This window comes from Microcaecilia unicolor, chromosome 6 (assembly GCF_901765095.1).
Source record: "Microcaecilia unicolor chromosome 6, aMicUni1.1, whole genome shotgun sequence".
Classification (NCBI taxonomy): Eukaryota; Metazoa; Chordata; class Amphibia; order Gymnophiona; family Siphonopidae; genus Microcaecilia; species Microcaecilia unicolor.
Genome location: NC_044036.1, coordinates 296305574 through 296328151, shown reverse-complemented (window position 1 = coordinate 296328151; position 22578 = coordinate 296305574). Strand labels below are relative to the sequence as shown.

General features: G+C 45.5%; 1 protein-coding gene across 2 annotated transcripts in view; it reads left to right on the top strand.

Annotated features, from left to right (window-relative positions):
* The window catches only part of TTC16 (tetratricopeptide repeat domain 16), a 54093-nt gene that overhangs the window by 852 nt on the left and 30663 nt on the right, over positions 1–22578 (top strand). For both annotated transcript variants that reach the window (XM_030207951.1, XM_030207952.1), the window contains exons 2-7: positions 4144–4270; positions 4357–4547; positions 11072–11162; positions 13219–13362; positions 13504–13604; positions 13939–14068. In XM_030207951.1, the coding sequence (XP_030063811.1) occupies positions 4226–4270; positions 4357–4547; positions 11072–11162; positions 13219–13362; positions 13504–13604; positions 13939–14068 (702 nt within the window). In that variant the 5' untranslated portion in view covers positions 4144–4225. The remainder of the gene's footprint in view (positions 1–4143; positions 4271–4356; positions 4548–11071; positions 11163–13218; positions 13363–13503; positions 13605–13938; positions 14069–22578) is intronic.

Here is a 22578-nt window from a genome sequence, read left to right as displayed (position 1 = left end):
GTTCTCTCCTGTATACATGATGTTGGTTGTATGATTTTTTACTTTTTCTATTCAAAGTCTTTTATATTTGCATTTTGAAGACAGCATGTTTTACTTCTGCATGTCTTCCTTGTTTCAACATAGGCTGTGCGCGTATTTGTATGATGCTGCTTTTATGATTTGCTTTAGTATATATAGGTTTCCATATAATGCCTCATGGATATTTTATCTATTGTCCTTCATATATGCGTGTATTTTAAGATAGTATGATCTATTTTTACATAAGTACATAAGTAGTGCCATACTGGGAAAGACCAAAGGTCCATCTAGCCCAGCATCCTGTCACCGACAGTGGCCAATCCAGGTCAAGGGCACCTGGCACGCTCCCCAAACGTAACAACATTCCAGACAAGTTATACCTAAAAATGCGGAATTTTTCCAAGTCCATTTAATAGCGGTCTATGGACTTGTCCTTTAGGAATCTATCTAACCCCTTTTTAAACTCCGTCAAGCTAACCGCCCGTACCACGTTCTCCGGCAACGAATTCCAGAGTCTAATTACACGTTGGGTGAAGAAAAATTTTCTCCGATTCGTTTTAAATTTACCACACTGTAGCTTCAACTCATGCCCTCTAGTCCTAGTATTTTTGGATAGCGTGAACAGTCGCTTCACATCCACCCGATCCATTCCACTCATTATTTTATACACTTCTATCATATCTCCCCTCAGCCGTCTCTTCTCCAAGCTGAAAAGCCCTAGCCTTCTCAGCCTCTCTTCATAGGAAAGTCGTCCCATCCCCACTATCATTTTCGTCGCCCTTCGCTGTACCTTTTCCAATTCTACTATATCTTTTTTGAGATACGGAGACCAGTACTGTTTTGAATGTTTAGTCCTTCCTATAATTAGTCCCTCTTACAATTATTTATTTATTTACACGACCATTTTGTGTAATTTTTTGGTGATATTATAACATCCCACATATGCATAATCTGTGTATACGTCACTTAGAGACTTTACGTTCATCATTATTTATTATCATTATTTTTATTGTTGTATTTTATTATATGTTGATCTCTTATTGTATATTTATTACTTATTTGAATGTTTTATTTGATTCTGTATATGTATTTGTTTGAAAGATTTATTTGATTTATGTTTTTATAGACTCCTGATGCAGGCCTGTAGGCCGAAACACAACAGTTGTGTCAAGTCTTTTCTTCAATAAAGAAGTTTTTATGATATTATCTCCAGGATTTGTATTTCCGTGGTCAAACATCCCACTTTTTTACCCATATCTTGCTTCAAGGTGGAACATTTTATGCCATCCTGGATTGGCTAGCTGGTAGTTATTTTGGCTTAAGGGATGTCAGCACACTTAAAGCTGGTAAGTTAAGTGTGATCTGGTCATCTCTTAGTAGTCACAAGAGTTGGAGATTGTAACTAAGCACAGGCTAGGGTTGTAAATCCAGCCAATGCTTGTACATCTTGTAGAGGCTCCAGTCCCCCTCGTGTATTTCCAGTTTAGTAAGGAAACTTATAAAAGAAAGTAACAGTCTGAGCCACTTTTTGGCTCATGAATGCACAATAGATACGGTCCCTGTACTTACCTTTACCATCCCCACTGCTGTTCTCTTAGCTTCTGTCGATGAGCTAAGCATTGAGGGAAGGTAGATAGTTTGTTTTGGGGGATTTTTTTTTTTCTTAGAGACAGATTTGGTAGCTCTACCTTCTCTATGTATTGCCTTGATTGATGTCATTTATTAATCACTATTAACTAAAAGGTTATGTAGTGACTTGCAGCAGAATTTAAATTCAATATGATACAGTCAGTCATTATTCTTCTTACCCATGTCTTGAAAAAAAATCTCATAGGAAAACCAATTAGCTTTCATACTCTTGCTTCCTCAAAGGGTAATCACCAAAGCCAGGCTTTAACCAGTTTGCAAAATCACAGATAGTTACTTGTCAGCCAAATCTTACCAAGAAGCCTATTCTACCAAACCAGACCTAGTACAGAGCAAGTTCATTTCTTGATCCACTGAAGATGGACATCCTAGGAGGAAGAAACCTTTAGCAAATCCTTACCTAATGAGCATAAATTAAAGCTTGATTGGTAAAGATCCAGTTGATCTGTAAGTATAGGGAAGCCAAAGCATGCTAATTTTAAACAGTAGAAACAGGGACTAAACATACCATAGAGCACTGGTATGTATGTTTAAAAGCAAGTAAACAGGGACTACATGTACCACAGTGTGCTGGGATATATGTTTAAAGCAAACCTGATCAAATTCTACCTCTTTAAATTGGCTATTTGGCAGTTCTGTGAAGGTTAGGGAAAAGGGACGAACTGAGGGTGGAAAGAAGAATGAGGAGAGGAAGGAGAGAAAGGGAAGACTGAAGGAAGCTTGGAGTGGATAGAGCTAACAAAGACTTGGAAAAGAGTGAGATGGAGTAAGCTTAGTGACAGAGAAAATCTTTGAGGTGAGGAAGAGCTTGGAGAGTCCTTATGCTGTGATTGGTAAGGCAGGCATAGAAGGTTTTTCTGTTGGATGAAGGATAGTTCAAAGGTGGCATGTGATGTGGCAAAGGGGAGTATGGAAAATCCTGTACCAAAACAAATGGAGCTCTTGGCTTTTTGTGCTTGTAGATAGTGAAAGTGTGTATTAGCAGGATCCCTGTGCCCACTGGGGATGATGACAGATCTTTTAATGTTCTGACAGGGGCGGGGCAAGGGCTGATTCTTTTGCAGCACGTGTTGGATGAGGATGGTAGACTGCTTAGTTGGGCACAGCTGCAGGCTAAAGGTGGGGTGGAACCTAGAGATTTGTTGGCATACCTCCAATTACGTCATTATCATAAGTCCCTTGATAGAGGGGGATTGGCTTTTAGTTTAGGCTATCATTTAGAGGAATTTTTTGGACAGTTCAGGGAAGGTGGTCTTTTGGTTTCGTCTCATTATAAAGAGTTACAGCGGCTGTTGGTGGTTAGTCCTCGGACGGTTCTTTTGGAGAAATGGAGCCAGGATCTAGGGGTGCCTATTTCTCTGTCTGATTTCATGACACTAATTAAACGTATCCCTGATATTTCTATAAGTGCAGAGTTGAGAGAGTGTCAATACCGGGTATTACACAGGGTGTGTTTTACACAGGAGCAGATGTTTAAGATTGGGGGAGTTGAAACACCGGTTTGCCCGAAGTTTAGGCAGCATCCTAATTCTTTTTTCCATGCTTTTTGGGCATGCTCAAAGGTGCAGATATTTTGTAGTATGTGGGAGGGGTTTTGGGCTATTCCTTGCTGATGGTGCCTGCGGGATTACTTTTAGATAAGTATGAAAAATTTTGTGTCCCTAATCGCGAGGCCGTTCTTTTTATAAGGAAAGCGGCAGTTTTGGGTAAACGAATCATATTAGGTGCATGGATAGGGGAAGCAGTACCGTCTTTTTGGGCATGGAGAAACCGTTTACATACATTGGTGATGTTGGAACGGAGGGTAGCTCTCCAAAGTGAAAGAAGTCGTTTTTGGCAGTATGGGGTGCATATCTTCAATCTCTCCCACATAGAGCATGAAGTTTGATTTTGAATAGTCTGTAGATAACTATTCCCTTATTGTTGGCAGTCGGGTTTATCTGTCTGCGTTTGGCTGAGGTTTTCTCCCTGCTGCACATGCTGGAACTTCTTGGGGGGGGGGGGGGGGTTGATAATTCATCAATCACAATTGTTGAACCATAAAAGGGGGAGGGGGTTGGGACAAGAATCGGTCTAAGCTGCTTTCCGCCCATCGTTCTTGGAGGCCATAAGAATCTAGACCTCCTGAGAAACAGATGGGGGGGAGGTTTGTAGTAGGGGAGGGGGGGTCTCAAAGTTTGGGTGGGTTAATATGCAATAAGATTTAGTTATAATATCTTTTGAGCTGTCAGCCAGTCTCGGCTGGCTTATAATATTATTACTCTCACGTTTCAAGTTGTGACTGTACCGCTCGGAAGGGAGGGGAGAGGTTGGGTGGAGAGGGGAGAAAATTGTTTAAAAAAATTTTTTTGGTTATGGATATTATTTTGTTCCTATGAAGCATGTTTTCATATTTAATTTTTGCAATATTGAACTTGTTGGAAATGTTTAACATGCTGGATTATCAATAAAAATTGTTGAAACATAATGTTCTGACAGGTTCAGTTCATGGCTGCCAATGAAAGCTTTTGTTGAATGTCTCGCTGACTTGGTCTGTATTTTCTTCTGATGGTATCTTAAGATGGAAACAAAGAATCAAAATGTCATCACCCCGAAGCTAAATAAAGTGAGTAGAGTTTCTGGTGTTGGGGTTGCTTGCCTTGCGCTTGGTATGTAGGCTTGGCTGACATGCAATTACTTTATCCTATGTAGGTGATTTCTGGGCTGTTTCCCACTGCAGTATCTGAGGAAAAGCTTCAGGAAGCTAGAGAGAAAGCTCAGAAACGGATCTTTAGGACGAGTGTGGTGTTTCACCAAACTGATGGCCAGAAAACTGATGGCCAGAAAACTGGGCAAGAAGGAAAAGCACTACCAGAAATAGTGCAAGCCCAAATTGATCAACAGTGAGTTGTGCCTTCTACTCCCCCCTCCCAAAAAAAAAAACATGGGGTGTGCAGAGTAATTATCATAGGCTGTTTAATAAGAGGTTTCTTTCATTGTATATTGAAGCCTGACTTCTCCCCAGGCCTTAAATCCCCCACCTTTTTCTTCAGTTCTCTCTACTACCCTCTGTCCATCTAACTTACAGCAAGACCCCTAATTCTCTCTGTCCATAAGGTCTTCCCTTTCCCACACATACCTCCACCTCTCCATCTTTCTCCCCCAGCACATACTTTCTCCCCGCTCTGGATGTTCAAAACTCACTACTCCTTCCTTCCTTCCCAGGCACATACCCTACCTCATCTTCTTTCTGTTCCCCCTCAAGGCACACCCTCAAGCTGGTTCCCCACATCCCCATGGCACCCTGTCAGGCTTGCTGTGCCCCTGGCTCTACCTCCATGGTGCACCTCAAGCTTATGTCACCCAACCACATGGTACACATCTACGTTTGCCATCTACTCTCCTGTTTGATGCCGCTGTGAACCGGGTCCTGCTCCCAATCAGAAGTGGTCTAGTGGTAACTGGGGTCAAAACTGATTCCACTAGTGGCACATGCTGTGCGTGTGCCGAAGGACAGCACAAGGAGCAGTTCCTGCTCCTTGGTGTGCCCCTATTTATTATGTCTCTTGGTTCTACAAATGTTCCTTTACTGCAACTTCTGCTGATCTTGATTTCTTTGGTCATGTGTCATGCTGTACTCATCCTTCTATTCTGGGGCCATCAGCCTCAGACCAAACTGCCACCACTTGCTGGTCCTTGGGAGTGAAATCTCCGCCCTGTTCCTTTAACAGCTACTTCTCCTTTGGTTCCGTCTACTCTCTCCTCTCAGTTAAAGTTGGGACTTTTCAATGTGCATTCACCCTGTGGTAAGTATTTTCTCATTAAAGATCTAATTTCGCTTGACAAATTTGACATTTTCTTTCTAGCTGAAACTTGGCTTACTGATTCAGACTGTGCTTATCTTGCCCAGTCTGCCCCTTCTGGGTATTCCTACTACTTTCAGAATCGTGCTGACTGTAAAGGAGGAGGCTTTGCTATCGTCCACTTCACTAATGTTGCTCTCCAGCTACTTCCCTCAGACTCCTACCCACCCTTAGAGCTACTCTGTTACTGCATTCAGACCTCTCCTCCCCTTGATTTTCTTCTCCTCTACCATCCCCCCCTTCCTCTGTACAGCTCTTACAGAATTTATTTTTGGATTATTGCTTGCGCAGTCCTATCCCCATAATTTTGAGTGATCTTAATATCCGCTTGATGATTCAAACTCGTCCTTCTCTAATGACTTACTCACACTCTGACTTTCCAATTGCAACTTCATTTCACATGCCTCCCACTTTGGTTGTACCCTTGGACAGACCTTAACTTGCTTTCCTTTCTTGTATCCAATCTTGGTGCTCCTGCATACTCACACCATTGAACTTCCTCTTATCAAGACCTATTTAAAATCACCTCCGAACCTCTTCAATCTTCTCTAGATCTTCACCTCAATGATTTTCTTAAACTTCCCCTAGATGAGCAGTTGATCCAGTGGAATGCTTTTACCAAGGTCCTTGAAACAGTTGCCTCTTTGCTTCCATGCTCCCACCCAACCAAAGTAAATGAGCCATGGTTCACTCCATCCTTAAAACTTTTGAGGTCTCCTTAGAGAAGTGGAATGACACTGGAGACATCACCACACTCCTGCTGTGCTTGCTATTTATACTGAATGGGTGCATACCTATAAACTCTCTATTAACAAAGCAAAAAAAAAAAAAGATCATTATACCAAGCATATCAGTTGGACTCCCAATACTGCCACCTTTATTCCATTCTCAAGTCCCTCACCGCTACCTTTGTATAGCCCCCTGCCTTAGCTTCTCTATCCTCTAACATTAGCCACCCACTTTTCTAGTAAAGTATCTGTCCTTCAACATTTTCTAGCTTCTGTTGGTTCCTTGGTGGTGCCTATTCCATCCTTTCCTACACATAGTCCATCTACTGGCTTTCTTACTTGCTTTCATACTCCTGCTGTTACTACAGTGGTATCTATTTTGCAGGGTAGGAAGCCAAGTACATCGTCTCTTGACCCCATCCCCTCTACTGTTCTTAAGCATCATGTTACTATTCTTGCTCCTTACATTCATGCTATGGTCTCTGTCAGCCTCTCTTGGGGTCTTGTCCCTAGCACTTGGAAGGTTTCTTCCGTTTGTCCAAAGATTAAAGACCTGGGCTGTACAGATGTTTCCCCTTCAAATTATCGCCCGATAACTAACTTACTGTTTGTGGCAGAACTTACTGAGAATGTTGTTTGTACACAATTTGATAACTTTTCACCCCAACCAGACTGGTTTTCACCAATAGCACTGTACAGAGACCACTCTGCTTGATGTCACTACATTTGTGAGGTCTTTTCTAGACTGCTGTAAGTCTGAGCTCCTTTTCTCGTTGAACCTCTCTGCTGCATTCAGTTTAGTGGACCATTCAATCCTACTTCATCAGCTAAGAGAGATTGGTATTAGGGACTTTGTCTTAGTTTGGTTTGCTTTGTACCTGGCCACTTTAATATACCTAGAGCACTTTAATAATGGGACATCTACACCATTTTTCACCAACTGTGGGGTGCCTCAGGGCTCCACTCTGGTACCCACACTAGTCAGTATTTTCATGACACCTCTCCTGACCCTTATCCACTCTGATGGCTTTACTGCTTATGTCTTCGTGATGACTTACAAATTCTTTCCCCCTTTGATCCCCTGGACCCCCATGACTATTCCCCACAGATTGCCTCTTGGCGTACTACTAATAGGCTAAAGCTTAATCCAGATAAGTCCAAGTCCTTGCTTTCTCTCCTTGTGCTGGTCTGTCTCTGTCACCTCCAATTTTACTGTCCAGTATCCAGGTTATATTGGTACCCTCTTTAAGAGTTTTGGGTATTACTTTGGACTCTGCTCTTAATTTCCAAACATAAATATCCATCCTGGTGCAATGTTGCTTCTACAGACTTTGTATGAACTGGTGTATTTGACCCCTTCTCCAGCAATCTGTACTCTAGTCCAGTCTCTAGTTCTTAGGTCGACTACTGTAACTCATATCCATCTTGGTGCAACGTTGCTTCTACAAGCTTTGTATGATCTGCTCTATTCGACCCTGTCTCTAGCCATCTGGACACTAGTCCACTCTCTAGTTCTTAGGTCGACTACTGTAACTCGTTTTACAAATGCCTCAGGCGAAGAATCTTTATTGTATACAACTGATTCAAAACACATATTTTGTTAATTACTGTTTTCCTGAAGTTTGATCATGTTACTCTTCTTCTACAAGATGCACATTGGCTTCCAATAAATTATCCAGTTTCCTATAAAATTCTTCTTCTTGTCTTTAATATTAGGTCTGCTGGCTTTCCAGCATTTCTAGCTAGCTTTTTGATGCCTTATTCCCCTTCCCGCACTCTCCGCTCATCCCAGCAAGATCTCTTGGTGGGTTCCTTCTTTTAAGCAGATAACCCATGTTTTCACACATAACTCTATATTCTCAGTTGTTGGTCTGGTCCTTTTGGAATGTACTTCCCTTTCACCAACACCCTGATTCCCTACAAACCTTTACGCCCCAGCTTAAAGCGCATCTCTACAGCTGCTTTTCCTTAAATCTTCCATGCCTCGCTCCTTAGAGAGACCTTTGAACACACTTACTACCTCTCCCTTACTGCCTTGCTCTTTCTTTGCCTCTTTCTTATCACATTTTGTAGTTCCTTATATCATCTCTTCTCCCCTCTCTGTGCTTCCCCTTTCTTACTTATTGGTATCCTGCTCTGACTGCTCTTTCCCACTCTATTTTTAGCATTATACACTGCATAGATGGGCTCTGATTTGCGGTACAGCAAGCTCTGAATAAACTTGCATTTACACTTATAAGAATTGGAACTACTAATTGTAGTGGACTTGAACTGAATACTTTCTGGGGAGGGGGGGGTTCATGATAGCATTGTGCTTATTATTTCAATCAGTTTTTCTGTACAAGTTTAGCTTCATTTGTCTTTATTTGAAATTTCATAAACTTGAAACTAAATATTCCCCCATTCCCCTGTGGCATTTCCTCCCTCCCCCACACTTGAATGGCTGCACATCCAGTCACATCCTCCTCTGCTGCTGTAAATCTGACTGCTCATTTGAATTGTGCTACTATAAGCAGCCCAGGTGGCTCAAATAAGCAGTCATGCCTAGGGCAGCAGAGGAGGAGTGCCAGTGTGCACTGTGCACCATGTCCCCTTGCCATGCAATCCAGGCAGGGAGGGGGAAGGGAGGACAGCAAGTGCAGAATTCTATGCAAATTCTGCATTGTGCAGTTGTGAAGAATTCCTTAGGAGTAACTATCAGACCATCTGTGTAATTACAAGATTTATGTCCACAGAATTTAAGTGTAAATGCAAGGAGAAACAGTATTTTATTCAAGATTAAATAGTTTGTTTAGACTTTAAAAGGTCTAGGCTAGAATCATTGGCCAAGCAGTTATCTTCCTGGATTGATATCGAGATCAGGGCCGGTCTTAGCAAGTGCAGGGCCCTGTGCAGATTAATTTGGTGGGGCCCCATCCTAGCCCTGCCCCCCAGCTCCACCCCATTGATAAGATTATTCAATTTTTAGAAACTTTTTTATTTATGAAATTTCAAATAAAGACAAATGAAGCTAAACTTGTACAGAAAAACTGATTGAAATAATAAGCATTATGCTATCATGAACCCCCCCCCCCCTCCCCAGAAATTATTCAGTTCAAGTCCACTACAATTAGTAGTTCCAATTCTCATAACCCTGGGGAGGGGGGGGTCAGAGGTGCGGACACACAATCTCTCCACTGCAAAACACTATACACAAACTTGTGCAAAAACACACTCATAACTTTACCAAACCATAACAACACTAATTCCAAGGACAGGACAAGCTACAACCTTATGCGTGGAAAGGCAGAACTGTAATTACACCAGGCTCTAAAACACCAATACACTACCTCGTGAAAAGAAACAAAACAAAAAGGGCTGCAAATACTACACGATAGCAGGATACTGCACCTTGATCACACATGAAAAACACATGACACAACAGATATGAAGGCAAAATACTGAACTGGAAAGTTACCTCAAGAAGTCAGACTCAGCATGCAGTAATACTAGAAAAATTGAAACTTACATGCAAAATATCACAGATGCACATTTCCAAAAGCTGCCATATTCCAATTAATAAATTCTGAATAAAATACTTTTTTCTACCTTTGTTGTCTGATCATTTAGTTTTTCTATTCGCTTTGGTCCCAGTGTCTTCTTTCCATTTGATATTTTTTCTCTCACCATGTCCACCATCCTCCTGTGTCCTTATGTGTCCTGTCTACCATCTGTAGCCCTGTCCCTATCCTTTCTCCAGTTTCAGCATCTGCCTTCAAAGTGTTCCGATCCAGCCCTTAAATTCAGCAATTTTCCCTCCATCCATATCCAGCATTTCTCCTCACTCCCCTCCATCCATGTGCATCTACTTTCCTCCCCTCCCCTACATCCATGTCCAGCATTACTCCTCTCTCCCTTCCCCCTCCATCCATGTGCATCTCCTTCCTTTGTCTTTCCTTCCCTCCATTCCTGCCCAACATTTCTCCTCTCTCCCCTGCCCTCCCCTCCATGTCCAGCAATTTCTCCTCTCTCCCTGGGCCCTGCCCTCCCATCCATGTTCATCCTTGTCCATCGATGCTCCTCTCTCCCCTTCCCTCCTCCATCTATCCATATCCAGCAATTCTCCTTCCTCCCCTCCATGTCCAGCAATTAATCCTCTCTCCCTGGGCCCTGCCCTCCCATCCAAGTCCATCGATCAACTCTCCCCATCCCTCCCACTCCCATCTCCACCTGCCCGCCCTCTTCTCTGGTGTGTTTTAATTCTTCTAGTAATATTTAAATTTACCTCCGTTGCAGCTGCGCAGCGTCAGTGAAAGCACTGTCTGACGTCTCTCCACCAGCCTTCCCTTGGCTCGTTCGTTCCCTCAGTGCCCCGCCTTCTTCTGCCGTCATTTCCTCGAGGGCAGGACACTGAGAGGGAACGAACGAGCGAAGGGAAGGTTAGAGACAGGCAGCGCTTTCACTGACGCTGCGCAGCTGCTGCGATGTCGGAGGCTGGAGCCAGGTAAATTTAAATACCGCGAGTGCCGGGATGGAGCGGAAGAGGCTGACTGAGGCGCGCTGCGTGGGGCCCCCTTAAGCGCAAGGCCCTATGCAGCCGCCTCGGCCTAAGACCGGCCCTGTTCGAGATGCTGTTTGTGGCAGACTTATCAGTAGGCACAAGACGAAACTTAATTTGAGAAATGGGAAATTAACATAATAATAAAGTTTCAAGCTGCAGGTACTTTGTTACAGGGTGTATGTCCAGTGTTTGAGACCAGAAAATGATGTTGAAGTTTTGACATAACAGAAGTGTGTTTCAGTAGAGACCTTATGCTGATAGTGTGTTCCTTTCTCACATTGTTTTCTTTCTTATAGATATAATAAAGGGCTGAATTTTCTTTCTCAAGCAGAGGGGGGAAATGCTGTTATCGCCTTCTCCAAGGCCATCATCCTAGACTCTGAGAAGGTAGGAAAAACTAATGCACTAAAAGCTATTTTACAACGATGGTAGCAGCTAACGAAAACGGAATGCAGATGAGCAAATTGTGTAGAAACCCTATTGTAATGAGATGCACTAAACTTTTCCGATTGCCTTAACGCTGGAAACTCTAAAGAGAGGTCTGTACGGGTATCGTATTTGAAAGTGCCAAGCCCTTACGAGAAAAATTACACTGCCTCCCACTTAAGGAATGCATCACGTTCAAAATATGCTCACTAGTTCACAAAATTATCCATGGAGACGCACCAGCTTATATGTCTGACCTGATAGACCTACCACCTAGGAATGCCAAAAGATCATCCCGCACATTCCTTGATCTGCACTTCCCCAGCTGCAAAGGAATGAAATACAAACTAATGCATGCGTCAAACTTTAGCTACCTGAGCACACAGTTATGGAACGCACTGCCGCACAGCTTAAAATGGATCTACGAAAGAACGAACTTCCGCATATCACTAAAGACCCATCTCTTTAATAAAGCATACCACAAAGATGAACCAATGTGAATATGCACAACTTGTCTATCTATGTTTAGAACTGTTTCTCAATTATCTGCTTGTATACTATAACTTTGTTTAATTATCATCATGATGACCAATACTTTGTAATACTAAATGTTTATTCACTAACATTCTTCCACTACTCATGATGTATTGTAAGCCACTTTGAGCCTGCAAAGAGGTGGGATACAAATACAATAAATAAAAATGAAATATCGAAAACTGATGAAAAACTGCTATAAAAATCATTCCGCCGCAATAATAAAAAAAAGTGCAGTTGAGGCCGGCCATTGGAAAAAGGCATCCGTTTTCACCGTCATTCCGCCCCCCCCCCCCCCCCCCCCCCCCCGGCAGTAATATTTAAAAAAAAGTGCAGTTGAGGCCGGCCACCGAGAAAAGGCGTCCGTTTTCGCCATCATTTATCTCCGCAATAATAAAGAACGTCTTTTTTTGGCCATACTTCACTCAGCTGAGAGACCTGGAAGTCTGTGAGCCAATCACAGTGTGTTTAGCTCGGCTAAACGCGCTGTGATTGGCTCGGAGACTTCCTGGTCTCTCAGCTGTGAAGCACTGCCAAAAAAGACGTTTTTATTATTAAAAAGGAGGAATGACGGCCAGAATGGCCAGCCATAAAAAAAAAACATCCATTTTGGCCATCATTCCCCCCTTGCAATAATAAAAACGTTTTTTTTTTTTTGGTAGTGCTTCACAGCTGAGAGACCAGGAAGTCTCTGAGCCAATTGCAGCGCGTTTAGCTCGGCTAAACGTGTTGTGATTGGCTCAGAGACTTCCTGGTATCTGAGTGAAGCACTGCCAGAAAAGACGTTTTATTATTGCAAGGGGCCAAAATGGACGTTTTTTTTGTTTGTTTGTTTTTTATGGCCGGCCATTCTCCCCTTTTTTAATAATAAAAACGTCTTTTTTGGCCGTGCTTCACTCAGCTGAGAGACCTGGAAGTCTCTGAGCCAATCACAGCGCGTTTAGCTCGGCTAAACGCGCTGTGATTGGCTCAGAGACTTCCTGGTCTCTCAGCTGAGTGAAGCACGGCCAAAAAAGACGTTCTTTATTATTGCAGAGGTGAATGATGGCGAAAACGGACGCCTTTTCTCGATGGCCGGCCTCAACTGCACTTATGTTTTTATTATTGCGGCGGGGGTGGGGTGAGCGGCATGGCGTCTTCGGGAGGCACAGGCTTATTTGGCATGCGCAGAGCAGCCAGCATAATGCTTTGCTATAATGCTTTGCTGCTCTACGCGTGCTCGATTGGCTGACTGTTTTATGATGGAATAGAGAATGCAAGTGAGCTACAATGAGTAGCTCATTTGCATTCCCTTTCCTTGATGCATAGCCATTCCCTACCGATTCGCTATGGAATTCGGTAGGGAATGGCTCTAACAACGACTTTAGTGCATCTGGTCCTGAGACAATTCCTCTCTCTCTTTCTTTCTTTCTTTCTCTCTCTACTACTACTTCTTGCTCCCATCTATTGCAGCAGACCCTTTTGTCTGTTTGGGTTTTTTTAGGTGGAGCTGTATGTCAAAAGAGCAGAAGCCTTTTTGCTACTTTGTGACTTCCAGTCTGCTGCACTGAACTTACGAAAGGCATGTTCATTTAATACTGTGAAGGAAGAGTATATCGGGCTCCTAACCTTTATCCTGTTCCTACAGGTGAGCAAAACAGTGCACAGATCACAGCTATCTTTGCTTAAATCATTTGCTTGGATCCCTAGAACTCTTCCCCCTGAAGTGCCTTTTGTTTGTCTCTGTGGAGTTGCATATCTCACTTGCACTGTATGTTTGGATCCACAGGGTCAGTGCCTGTATGACCAGGAATCCTATCTGGATGCATTAGATTCCTTTACTCGTGCCAGTGAACTTCAGCCTTGGAATTCAGCCTATCACTTGCGGAGGTAATGTGGTGGGCTGATTTTGTGTACTTTAAGCAGGGGAGATTCCCCTCCATCCCTTCCATTTCCCACACACTTTTTAATAACAGTATCATTGTCTCATATTAATCCCAGGCATAGTTTACTTTGGAATATTTGTTGTATGAATACCCTTATATTAGAAAATGTTGTGTTTTTCTACATCAGTTTCTTGAAATGAACAGCTATTATAAACTACCTTCTAATTTTTTGATTCTCATACCCCATTTAACCTTGCATCTGTCTGCCTCACTGCTGTCCCTATTGGCCTTTCAGGTCTCTTCCACTTATATTTACTCGCCTGTCTGTATATTTGCAGCATTGCCTGCCTGGCTGCTCTAGGGAGACATGGGGATTGTCTTCGGCTGGTCAACATGCAGTTGCAGAAGGAGAAGCAGAATGCAGATCTATATGTGCTGAGAGCACGACTGCATGATCACTACAGGCAGGTAAGGGGATTCAGCAGAGGGAACAAGGAAGCTAGGCTGCATGGGGGAAAAGGTTGCAGAGATTGCACAGAGAGGAAGATGAAATAACAGGGTACTTCCAGGAGCAGAGAAAGATCATAGAGGAGAAGGGGGTAGTGGGGTAATTATGGAAGCAGAAATAGCACAGCAAGAGGAGGAATGGGGTAGCAGGGTAGTTATGGAAGCAGAAATAGCACAGCAAGAGGAGGAATGGGGTAGCAGGGTAGTAATGGAAGCAGAAATAGCACAGCAAGAGGAGGAATGGGGTAGCAGGGTAGTTATGGAAGCAGAAATAGCACAGCAAGAGGAGGAATGGGGTAGCAGGGTAGTAATGGAAGCAGAAATAGCACAGCAAGAGGAGGAATGGGGTAGCAGGGTAGTTATGGGAGCAGAAACAAAACAGAAAGAGGGTGTAGTGGAGTGGTTGCAGGAGTAGAAACAGTACCTTCCTTTGAGTTGTGTTTTTAAGGTTCATATTGCTTCTTTTTTAGTAATCTTTATTAGCCACTAGTATATCTAAGGATAAAATGGAAAAAAAATTGCTCTTACCTGCTAATTTTCTTTCCTTAATTCCAATCAGACCTCCTCAGAATTCATGAGTTATGCCCCTCAGCCAGCAGATGGAGATAGATGTATGCATTGTGAACTCTGCCCTATAAGAGGCACTGTGCAGTACCAGCCCACCAATATTCCTGTAATAAAACAAATATTAACCAATAAAAAACCCCTTCCCTAACAAAATTAATGGGAGGATGGCATCTAGAGTTCTTAACAGGAACCATCCTAATTTGAGAAAACCCTGAGAATATTTCAGTGCTTCACCACATCCTGTACTCAGCAAAAGTTATAAATCAAACTGAAAGACTAGAAATTAGATGACAGTGTGTGTCTTTGGACTGGTCTGAACTCAAGGAATGAAAATTAGCAGATTAAGCCAAAATTTTCCTCCCTTTCTGTCTACCATACCAGCCCAGAATTCATGGGATGTAGCAAAGCAATCCTTTTTTTTTTTTTAATTTTATTAGTATATAATCAATTCATAACAGTTGATCAAGAAATTCAGAAAAGAAAAGCTTTGCATCCTATATAATAAAACTCACCCTCGACGTTCTGAGGACACTGATGTCAGTGTCACTTCCTTCGGTTACTTCCTTCAGGTTCGAAGGGTTCGTGGTGGTGAAGCCACCGAAATCACTGTCTCTGGGCCCTGCCCTCGCGTCAAACATGATGACATTGAGGGCGGAGCAATGGCATCAGTGGCTTCACGACTCAGGAGATGAAGGTCGCGTGCGTTGATGAGGTGTGGAGCAATGGCGGTCAGGGGCTTCACAACACCGAAGGGGTAGGGAGGTGGGGTTCGGGAGGAAAACCTTGCTAGTGCCCATTTCATTTGCTCCAGAAACGGGCATGTTTTACTAGTCAGTAATATAAAGACTGCCTTTGCTGTCTGGTGACTTTGTTTTTCTGATCATGTTGGTCCCAGTCTCTGATTCTGCTGCTCTCTATCTGTTCTCTTAACTCCGTTTCCAGGGCTTCCTTTCCATTTATTTCTTTACTTTCCTCCTTTCTTCTTCATTTTTTGCCCTACATCCATAGGTAAAATCTGGGTCCTCCGCAGACTTGACTGGAGGAGGTATAGAGTGGATCCAGGTTTTACCTATTTTCTCCATCCATATGTAGTTTTTCTCCTTTTTTTTTCTCTTTCCCTTATCTCTGTTCAGTATGCATCTTTCTTCCCTCTCCTCCATCCATGTCCAGCATTTTTCCTCTTCCCCCTCCATCCATGTCCAGCATTTCTCCTCTCTCTCCTCCCCTCCATCCATGTGCATCTCCTCCTCTGTCTTCCCTCCCCTCCCCTCCCCTCCATCCATTTCCAACATTTCTCCTCTCTCCCCTCCATCCATGTGCATCTCCTTCATATGTCTTCCCTCCCCTCCATGTCCAGAATTTCTCTTCTCTCTCTTTCATCCATGTGCCTGTCTTCTATCCTCTCCATCCATATCCAGCATTTCTCTTCTCTCCCTTCCCCTCCATCCATATGCATCTCCTTTCTCTGTCTTTCCTTCCTTCCAGCCCTGTTCAACATTTCTCCTCTCTTCCCTGCCCTCCACTTCATCCATATCCAGCATTGCTCCTCTCTCCCCTCCATCCATGTCCTGCATTTCTCCTGCCCTCCCCTCCATCCATCCATGTCTAGCAACTGTTCTCTCTCCCCTGCCTTCTCCTCCATGTCCAGCGATTTCTCCTTTCTCCTCTCTTCCCTGCCCTCCACTCCATCCATATCCAGCATTTCTCCTCTCTCCCCTCCATCCATGTCCTGCATTTCTCCTGCCCTCCCCTCCATCCATCCATGTCTAGCAACTCTTCTCTATCCTCTTGCCTTCTCCTCCATGTCCAGCGATTTCTCCTTTCTCCTTTGTCCTCCCATCCATATCCAGCAATTTTCCTTTCTCCCCTGCCCGCTCATCCATATCCAGCAATTCTCCTCTCCCCTCCCTTTCCATCCATGTCTAGCGACTCTCCTCTCCCCTCCCCTTCCATCCATGTCCAGCGACTCTCCTCTCCCCTTCCATCCATGTCCAGCGACTCTCCCCTCTCCTTCCATCCATGTCCAGCGACTCCTCTTCTGCCCTCCCCTTCCATCTGTCCAGCGACTCCTCTTCTGCCCTCCCCTTCCATCTGTCCAGCGACTCCTCCTCTGCCCTCCCCTTCCATCCATGTCCAGCGACTCCTCCTCTGCCCTCCCCTTCCATCCATGTCCAGCGACTCCTCTTCTGCCCTCCCCTTCCATCCATGTCCAGCGACTCCTCTTCTGCCCTCCCCTTCCATCTATGTCCAGCGACTCCTCCTCTGCCCTCTCCTCCCATCCCATTCATGTCCAGCGACTCACCCCAGCGCCCACCTGCCTTCCTTTTAAGCCCTCAAGTTCCAGTTCAACCCCAGCCCGCCCTCCCACAACAGCCCTCCTTTCCTTCCTGCCGCCCTGCCTTCTTAAAACTATTATTCCTTGTCATCAGCAGCAGATGAATCCATTAACTGATGGGTTATGTCCGCCTACCAGCAGGTGGAGATAGAGAACACTGAAAAACCAAAGTGCTCTATGGACGGCTAGCTCCATCTGCCTTCAGTATTGCTCTATCTCCCAGCAGGTGTGGACGTAGCTTGATCAGCTCCTTCTGCCTGGGGTGGCTCCTGTGCTTTTGCCAGTTGAAGCAGGGGTGTAGTGGCTGGTGGTGCCCACTTTGAAGGCATATAGGTTCGCCCTTTCCCTGCCTTACCCATCCCCCTGCCTACCGGAGTACCTCTGTTGCTGCCTGCCTCCAACTTTCCTCACAGCATTTAAAAAAAAAAAAAAAAAGGAAATACGCATTAGTTCTGCGTGGGTATTCTGAGGCTATTTTCCATGTGCAGCTTGACCGGAGCTCGTTTGACTCGGTCTTTTGAGGTGAGAGTGGTGCCCAGCTCCTCCGGGGACGTCCCGCGGACACCGTTCCGATCGGGGTAAGTTTGGCGTGAAGCCGCCATTTTGCTTATATAATTCAGTCCGGTCAGACGATTCTCTATTGTGGTAAATGTAGATCAGCAGCGGGGCTCTGTAAGACATGCTGTTTAGATGCTAGAGCTGGTATGAGCATGGCAAGCGATGATTCTTCCCGCTCAATGGAGCTAGCAGCGGGCGCCATTTTGGAAACGCCACACGCCTTGACCCTCGCTGTTGCAGAGGAGTCTGCGTGCAGGGGGACGCCTCGGTTAGAGGCTACCAGAGGAGCTCCTGTTCCTGATTCTCCTGTTTCTCCCCGGAGTTTGTGCTTTTAATGCATAAAGCTTTCATGCTGAAAAGTGCTCTGCTGCTGCTACCTGGTTTCCCTCCGGGTGTTGATAGCCCGGGGCTGGCTGATTCCCCCGAGCGTTAGAAGGACGCAAAACACAGACTGGTAAATTCGTAAATTCCCCGTCGGTGAGTGGCGCACTTCCCTTTTCCCCCCCGTGCCCTATCTGGCTCCTGCATCAACGGTTTCTCCGGTTTGCGGTGATGGGAAAACATTTCCAGTTTCGGGCCTTGCCTTTTGGCCTCGCCGCTGCTCCCCGCACCTTTTCCAAGGTTATGGTGGTAGCTGCTTTTCTCAGGCGACAGGGTATCCGGGTTCACCCGTACCTCAACGACTGACTCATCAGAGCGGATTTGGCAGACGAAAGTCATCTGGCCAGAGCCAGAATGGTATCGGTACTGCAATCTCTGGGCTGGGTCGTCAATATACCCAAAAGTCACCTGACCCTCTCTCAATCTCTCAAATATTTGGGGGTCCGGTTCGACATGGCCTCGGGGTTTGTCTTCCTACCCGACCAAAGGCGGTGCAAGCTTCAGAATCAGGTCCGTCTGCTCCTGTGGATGCCTCGCCCGCGGGCTTGGGACTTTGTCCAGCTGCTGGGGTCGATGACGGCCACTTTGGAGGTAGTGCCATGGACGAGTTCGCACTTGAGCTCGATTGCCCTGCTTCAACAATGGTCTCCAATGTCCCAGGATTATCAACGCAGACTCACGTGGCTCCCTGCGGCCCGGCTCAATATGGAGTGGTGGCTCTCCGACAGCATGCTGCGGTGAGGAATGCCGCTGGCGCTTCCCTCTTGGTGCCTGGTGATAACCAATGCCAGCCTAGTCGGCTGGGGAGCACATTGCAAGGGAAGCTATGCCCAAGGCCTGTGGACACCCGCGGAATCGGGGTGGTCCATCAATCGCTTGGAACTGAGAGCGATATTCCAGGCTCTTCTGGCCTTTCACAGGACTCTGGAGGGGCTGGCTGTCAGAGTTCTGTCGGACAATACGACAGCTGTGGCCTACATAAATCGACAGGGCGGCACTCAGTGCAGAGCACTGGCCGCGGAGGCCGCTCAGATTTGCCACTGGGCCGAGCTACATCTGCAGCTTCTGTTAGCAGCTCACATAGCAGATCAGAGCAACGTGCAAGCCGATTTTCTAAGTAAGCATCAAATCGACCCAGCGGAGTGGGAACTGGCAGATGAAGTGTTTCTTCAGATCTGTGCCAAATGGGGAACGCCCGTAGCGGATCTAATGGCGTCAAGCGCAAATGCCAAAGTCCTGTGCTTTTTCAGCAGATGGAGAGATCCTCGCTCGGCGGGGTTGGATGCCTTGGCTCAACCCTGGCCTCCTGTATGTGTTCCCTCCTTGGCCCTTGATAGAGCGAGTCCTCCTGCGAATTCGGCTACATCATTCTCATTGCCCTGGATTGGCCCAGGCAGCCATGGTATGCGGACCTCCGGCGGATGCTGGTGGAGGCCCCTCTTCCTTTACCTCTGGTACCGAACCTGTTGATGCGGGGTCCGGTGACCATGGAGGATCCCTGCCGCTTTGGTCTTATGGCATGGCTCTTGAGAGGGCGCAATTGAGAGACAAAGGCTATTCTAACAAAGTCATCTCCACTCTCTTGCAGGTCCGCAAGCGGTCCACTTCCGTTGCCTATGCTCGGATTTGGCACCAGTTTGAGGTGTGGTGTGTTTCAAAGGCGATCACACCCACGAGGGCTACAGTCTCGTTGATACTGGAGTTTTTGCAGGATGGTTTACAAAAAGGCTTAGCCTACAATTCCCTGCGGGTGCAAGTGGCAGCATTGGCATGCTTTCGAGGGAAGGTCTCTGGCTTGTCCATGGCTGCCCATCCGGATGTTGCCCGATTTCTAAGAGGGGCACTCCGGCTCTATCCTCCAGTGTGACTGCCGTGTCCGGCTTGGAACCTGGGGCTGGTGTTGAAGGCTCTCCAGTGTTCGCCCTTCGAGCCGCTGAGGCAAGCGTCAGAGAAGGATATGATTGAGCCAGCTTTCAATGGAAGTAATTGAGCCAGCCGGGTTTTACTTCCAGCCGGGTTTTACTTCCATTGCTTTCAATGGAAGTAATTGAGCCAGCCGGGTTTTACTTCCATTGCTTTCAATGGAAAGCAATGGAAGTAAAACCCGGCTGGCTCAATCCGTCTTCCTTTTTCTGGAGCCATATGGTAACCCTAACCTTTTTGTCCTGTTGTCAGGTCCTCGAAGGGGGTCTGACGTCTAAGGCCACTATAGCCCGTTGGCTCAAGGAAGTCATTTTTTCTGCGTATCTGCTGTCAGGGCGGACTCCGCCTGATGCATTTAAAGCGCATTCCACAAGAGTGATTTCCTCTTCGTGGGCCGAAACAGGAGTACTTTCTCTTCAAGAGATATGTAGTGCGGCTACTTGGGCTTCTAAGCTCTCCTTTGTCCGGCATTACAGGCTAGATGTTGCAGCGAAGCGGAACGCACAGTTTGGAGTGCAAGTGCTTGCTCTGGGAGTGTCAGACTCCCACCCTAACTATGGAGTGCTTTTGTACATCCATCAGTTAATGGATTTATATGCTGCTGATGACAAGGAAGGGAAAATTAGGTTCTTACCTTGGTAATTTTCTTTCCTTTAGTCACAGCAGATGAATCCATGAGCCCTCCCTGTCTGACTCTGTTTATTTGTTCAGTTGTTTCCTGCAGATATGTTCCCTCATTGGGAGAAGTTGGAAAACAGTCTTCAGGATTTCTGTTCTGTTACAGGAGGTTGAGATCCTCCCTCTGTTGTGTGATTATTGCTCCTGTTCGGGGGCATTCGTTCGCTGTGAGGAAAGTTCATGTTATTCTACTTTGAGGATACATTCTGCTTTGGAAGTTTTGAATACTGAAGGCAGATGGAGCTAGCCATCCATAGAGCACTATGGTTTTTCAGTGTTCTCTATCTCCACCTGCTGGTAGGCGGACATAACCCATCAGTTAATGGATTCATCTGCTGTGACTAAAGGAAAGAAAATTACCAAGGTAAGAACCTAATTTTCCCTTTTACCTTAAGTTGCAGCGGCGGCAGTGAAAGCATCAGGCTTGGCTCGGCTCCAGCCTTCCCTTTCCTTCCCTTCCCTCTCAGTATCCTGCCCTTGCGGAAAAAGGAAATTACGTCAGAGGAGGGCGGGACACTGAGAGGGAAAAAAAGGAAAGGGAAGGCTGGAGCCAAGCCGAGCCTGCCGCTTTCACTGCCGTCACTGCAACTTCAGGTAAAATAAAAGTTTTAAAGGCAGGGTGGCAGGAAGGAAAAGAGGGTTGTCGTCGGAAGTTGAGGGCAAGGGCAGGTGAGAATCGTGAGGACCTTTCCCGGAAGCGGTAAGCATGGCTGTGGCACCCTCCAGAGGTCGGCACCCCCCTGCCATGCTTACCGCGCTTACTGGGTTACGCCGGCCCTGAATTCAAAAAATGCACTTGTCTTGTAGAGTCAAGGTGGGATAGAAAGACGGTGTTCAGAAGCAGAACTGAGAGATCTGGATGATGTAAGAGGTGATCAAGTACATAGGATCTCTAAGGAAGAGGAATGGATGGACAGACTGAATAGGCCATATAGTCTTTATCTGCCATCATTTTCTCTGTTTCTATCAACAAGGCCAGATAAGGATAAGGCTTGGAGCTCTGAAACCTACCTAGATGAACAAATCACTATCGGAAGCACCACCTTCAAGCAGAATCCTTTACAGACACCTTTATAAGCAGTTCAAAAGGTGCAGTGGCTAAGGCTTGAAGAACTTGTATTGCTTCACTATTTGCAGCCTGCTCACTTGATCACCACAGATTGCTCACAGAATAAAATACTACAGATTCTTTTAGATTCGTATTGGGTAAATGAAACTCTTTATTTGCACTTTAATTGGAGAGTGTATAAGTCACAATTATTACTGCATCACAAGGATTAAGAAATACACACACTAATTGAGTACATTACTAAAGGAAGGCTATAGGAAAGTAAAATAATATATATATATATATATATATACATACATCATCACTGGTCAGGAATTACATTATTCAGGCCCTTATCTCATCAGCTGGGGGGCCTATTGCAGCGAAAGCCTGAAGCGTCCAGACCAGGAACAAGTCTTTTCTGCACGATGCGTTACTCCACAGAATGAGCCCCAAGGCTCTGCTGCAAAAAGCCCCCTTTTTATTAATCTAAAACTTATCCAGGTACGTGAGGATTCAGTCATATGCTCTCAGTTCAGGTAAACAAACCTTCCTCCACGACCCTCCAGACCGGTCAAGACGCGTGGGTTATGTCCTCCTACCAGCAGAGGGAGACTGAGAAACACTGAGCTTTTGAATACTGTATATATAACCTGTGCAGTACATCCACTAGCCAGTATTTTCTCAGTCTCAGCAGAGGTAGAAGGACAGCCTGTGCAGTCTTCAATAGTCTGGTGAGGTAGTTTGGATACTAGGTCACGGGGATTGGTGGGGTTCCTGACCATTTTTTGTTGCTTGGCATCCCTGTACGTGGGGCCCAGTGTTTTCCCCCTGAGGTGTCACACCTATTTTGGGTCCCTCCCCCTGTGCTGCTCTCTGTTTGAGAACTTGGCAGCTTTGTGCCTCTGCTGCTTTCCTGGTACTGTAGCCTTGAGTGCCTCACAATTCTCAGCTGTCAATTTAATGTTACTGTCTCTTTAA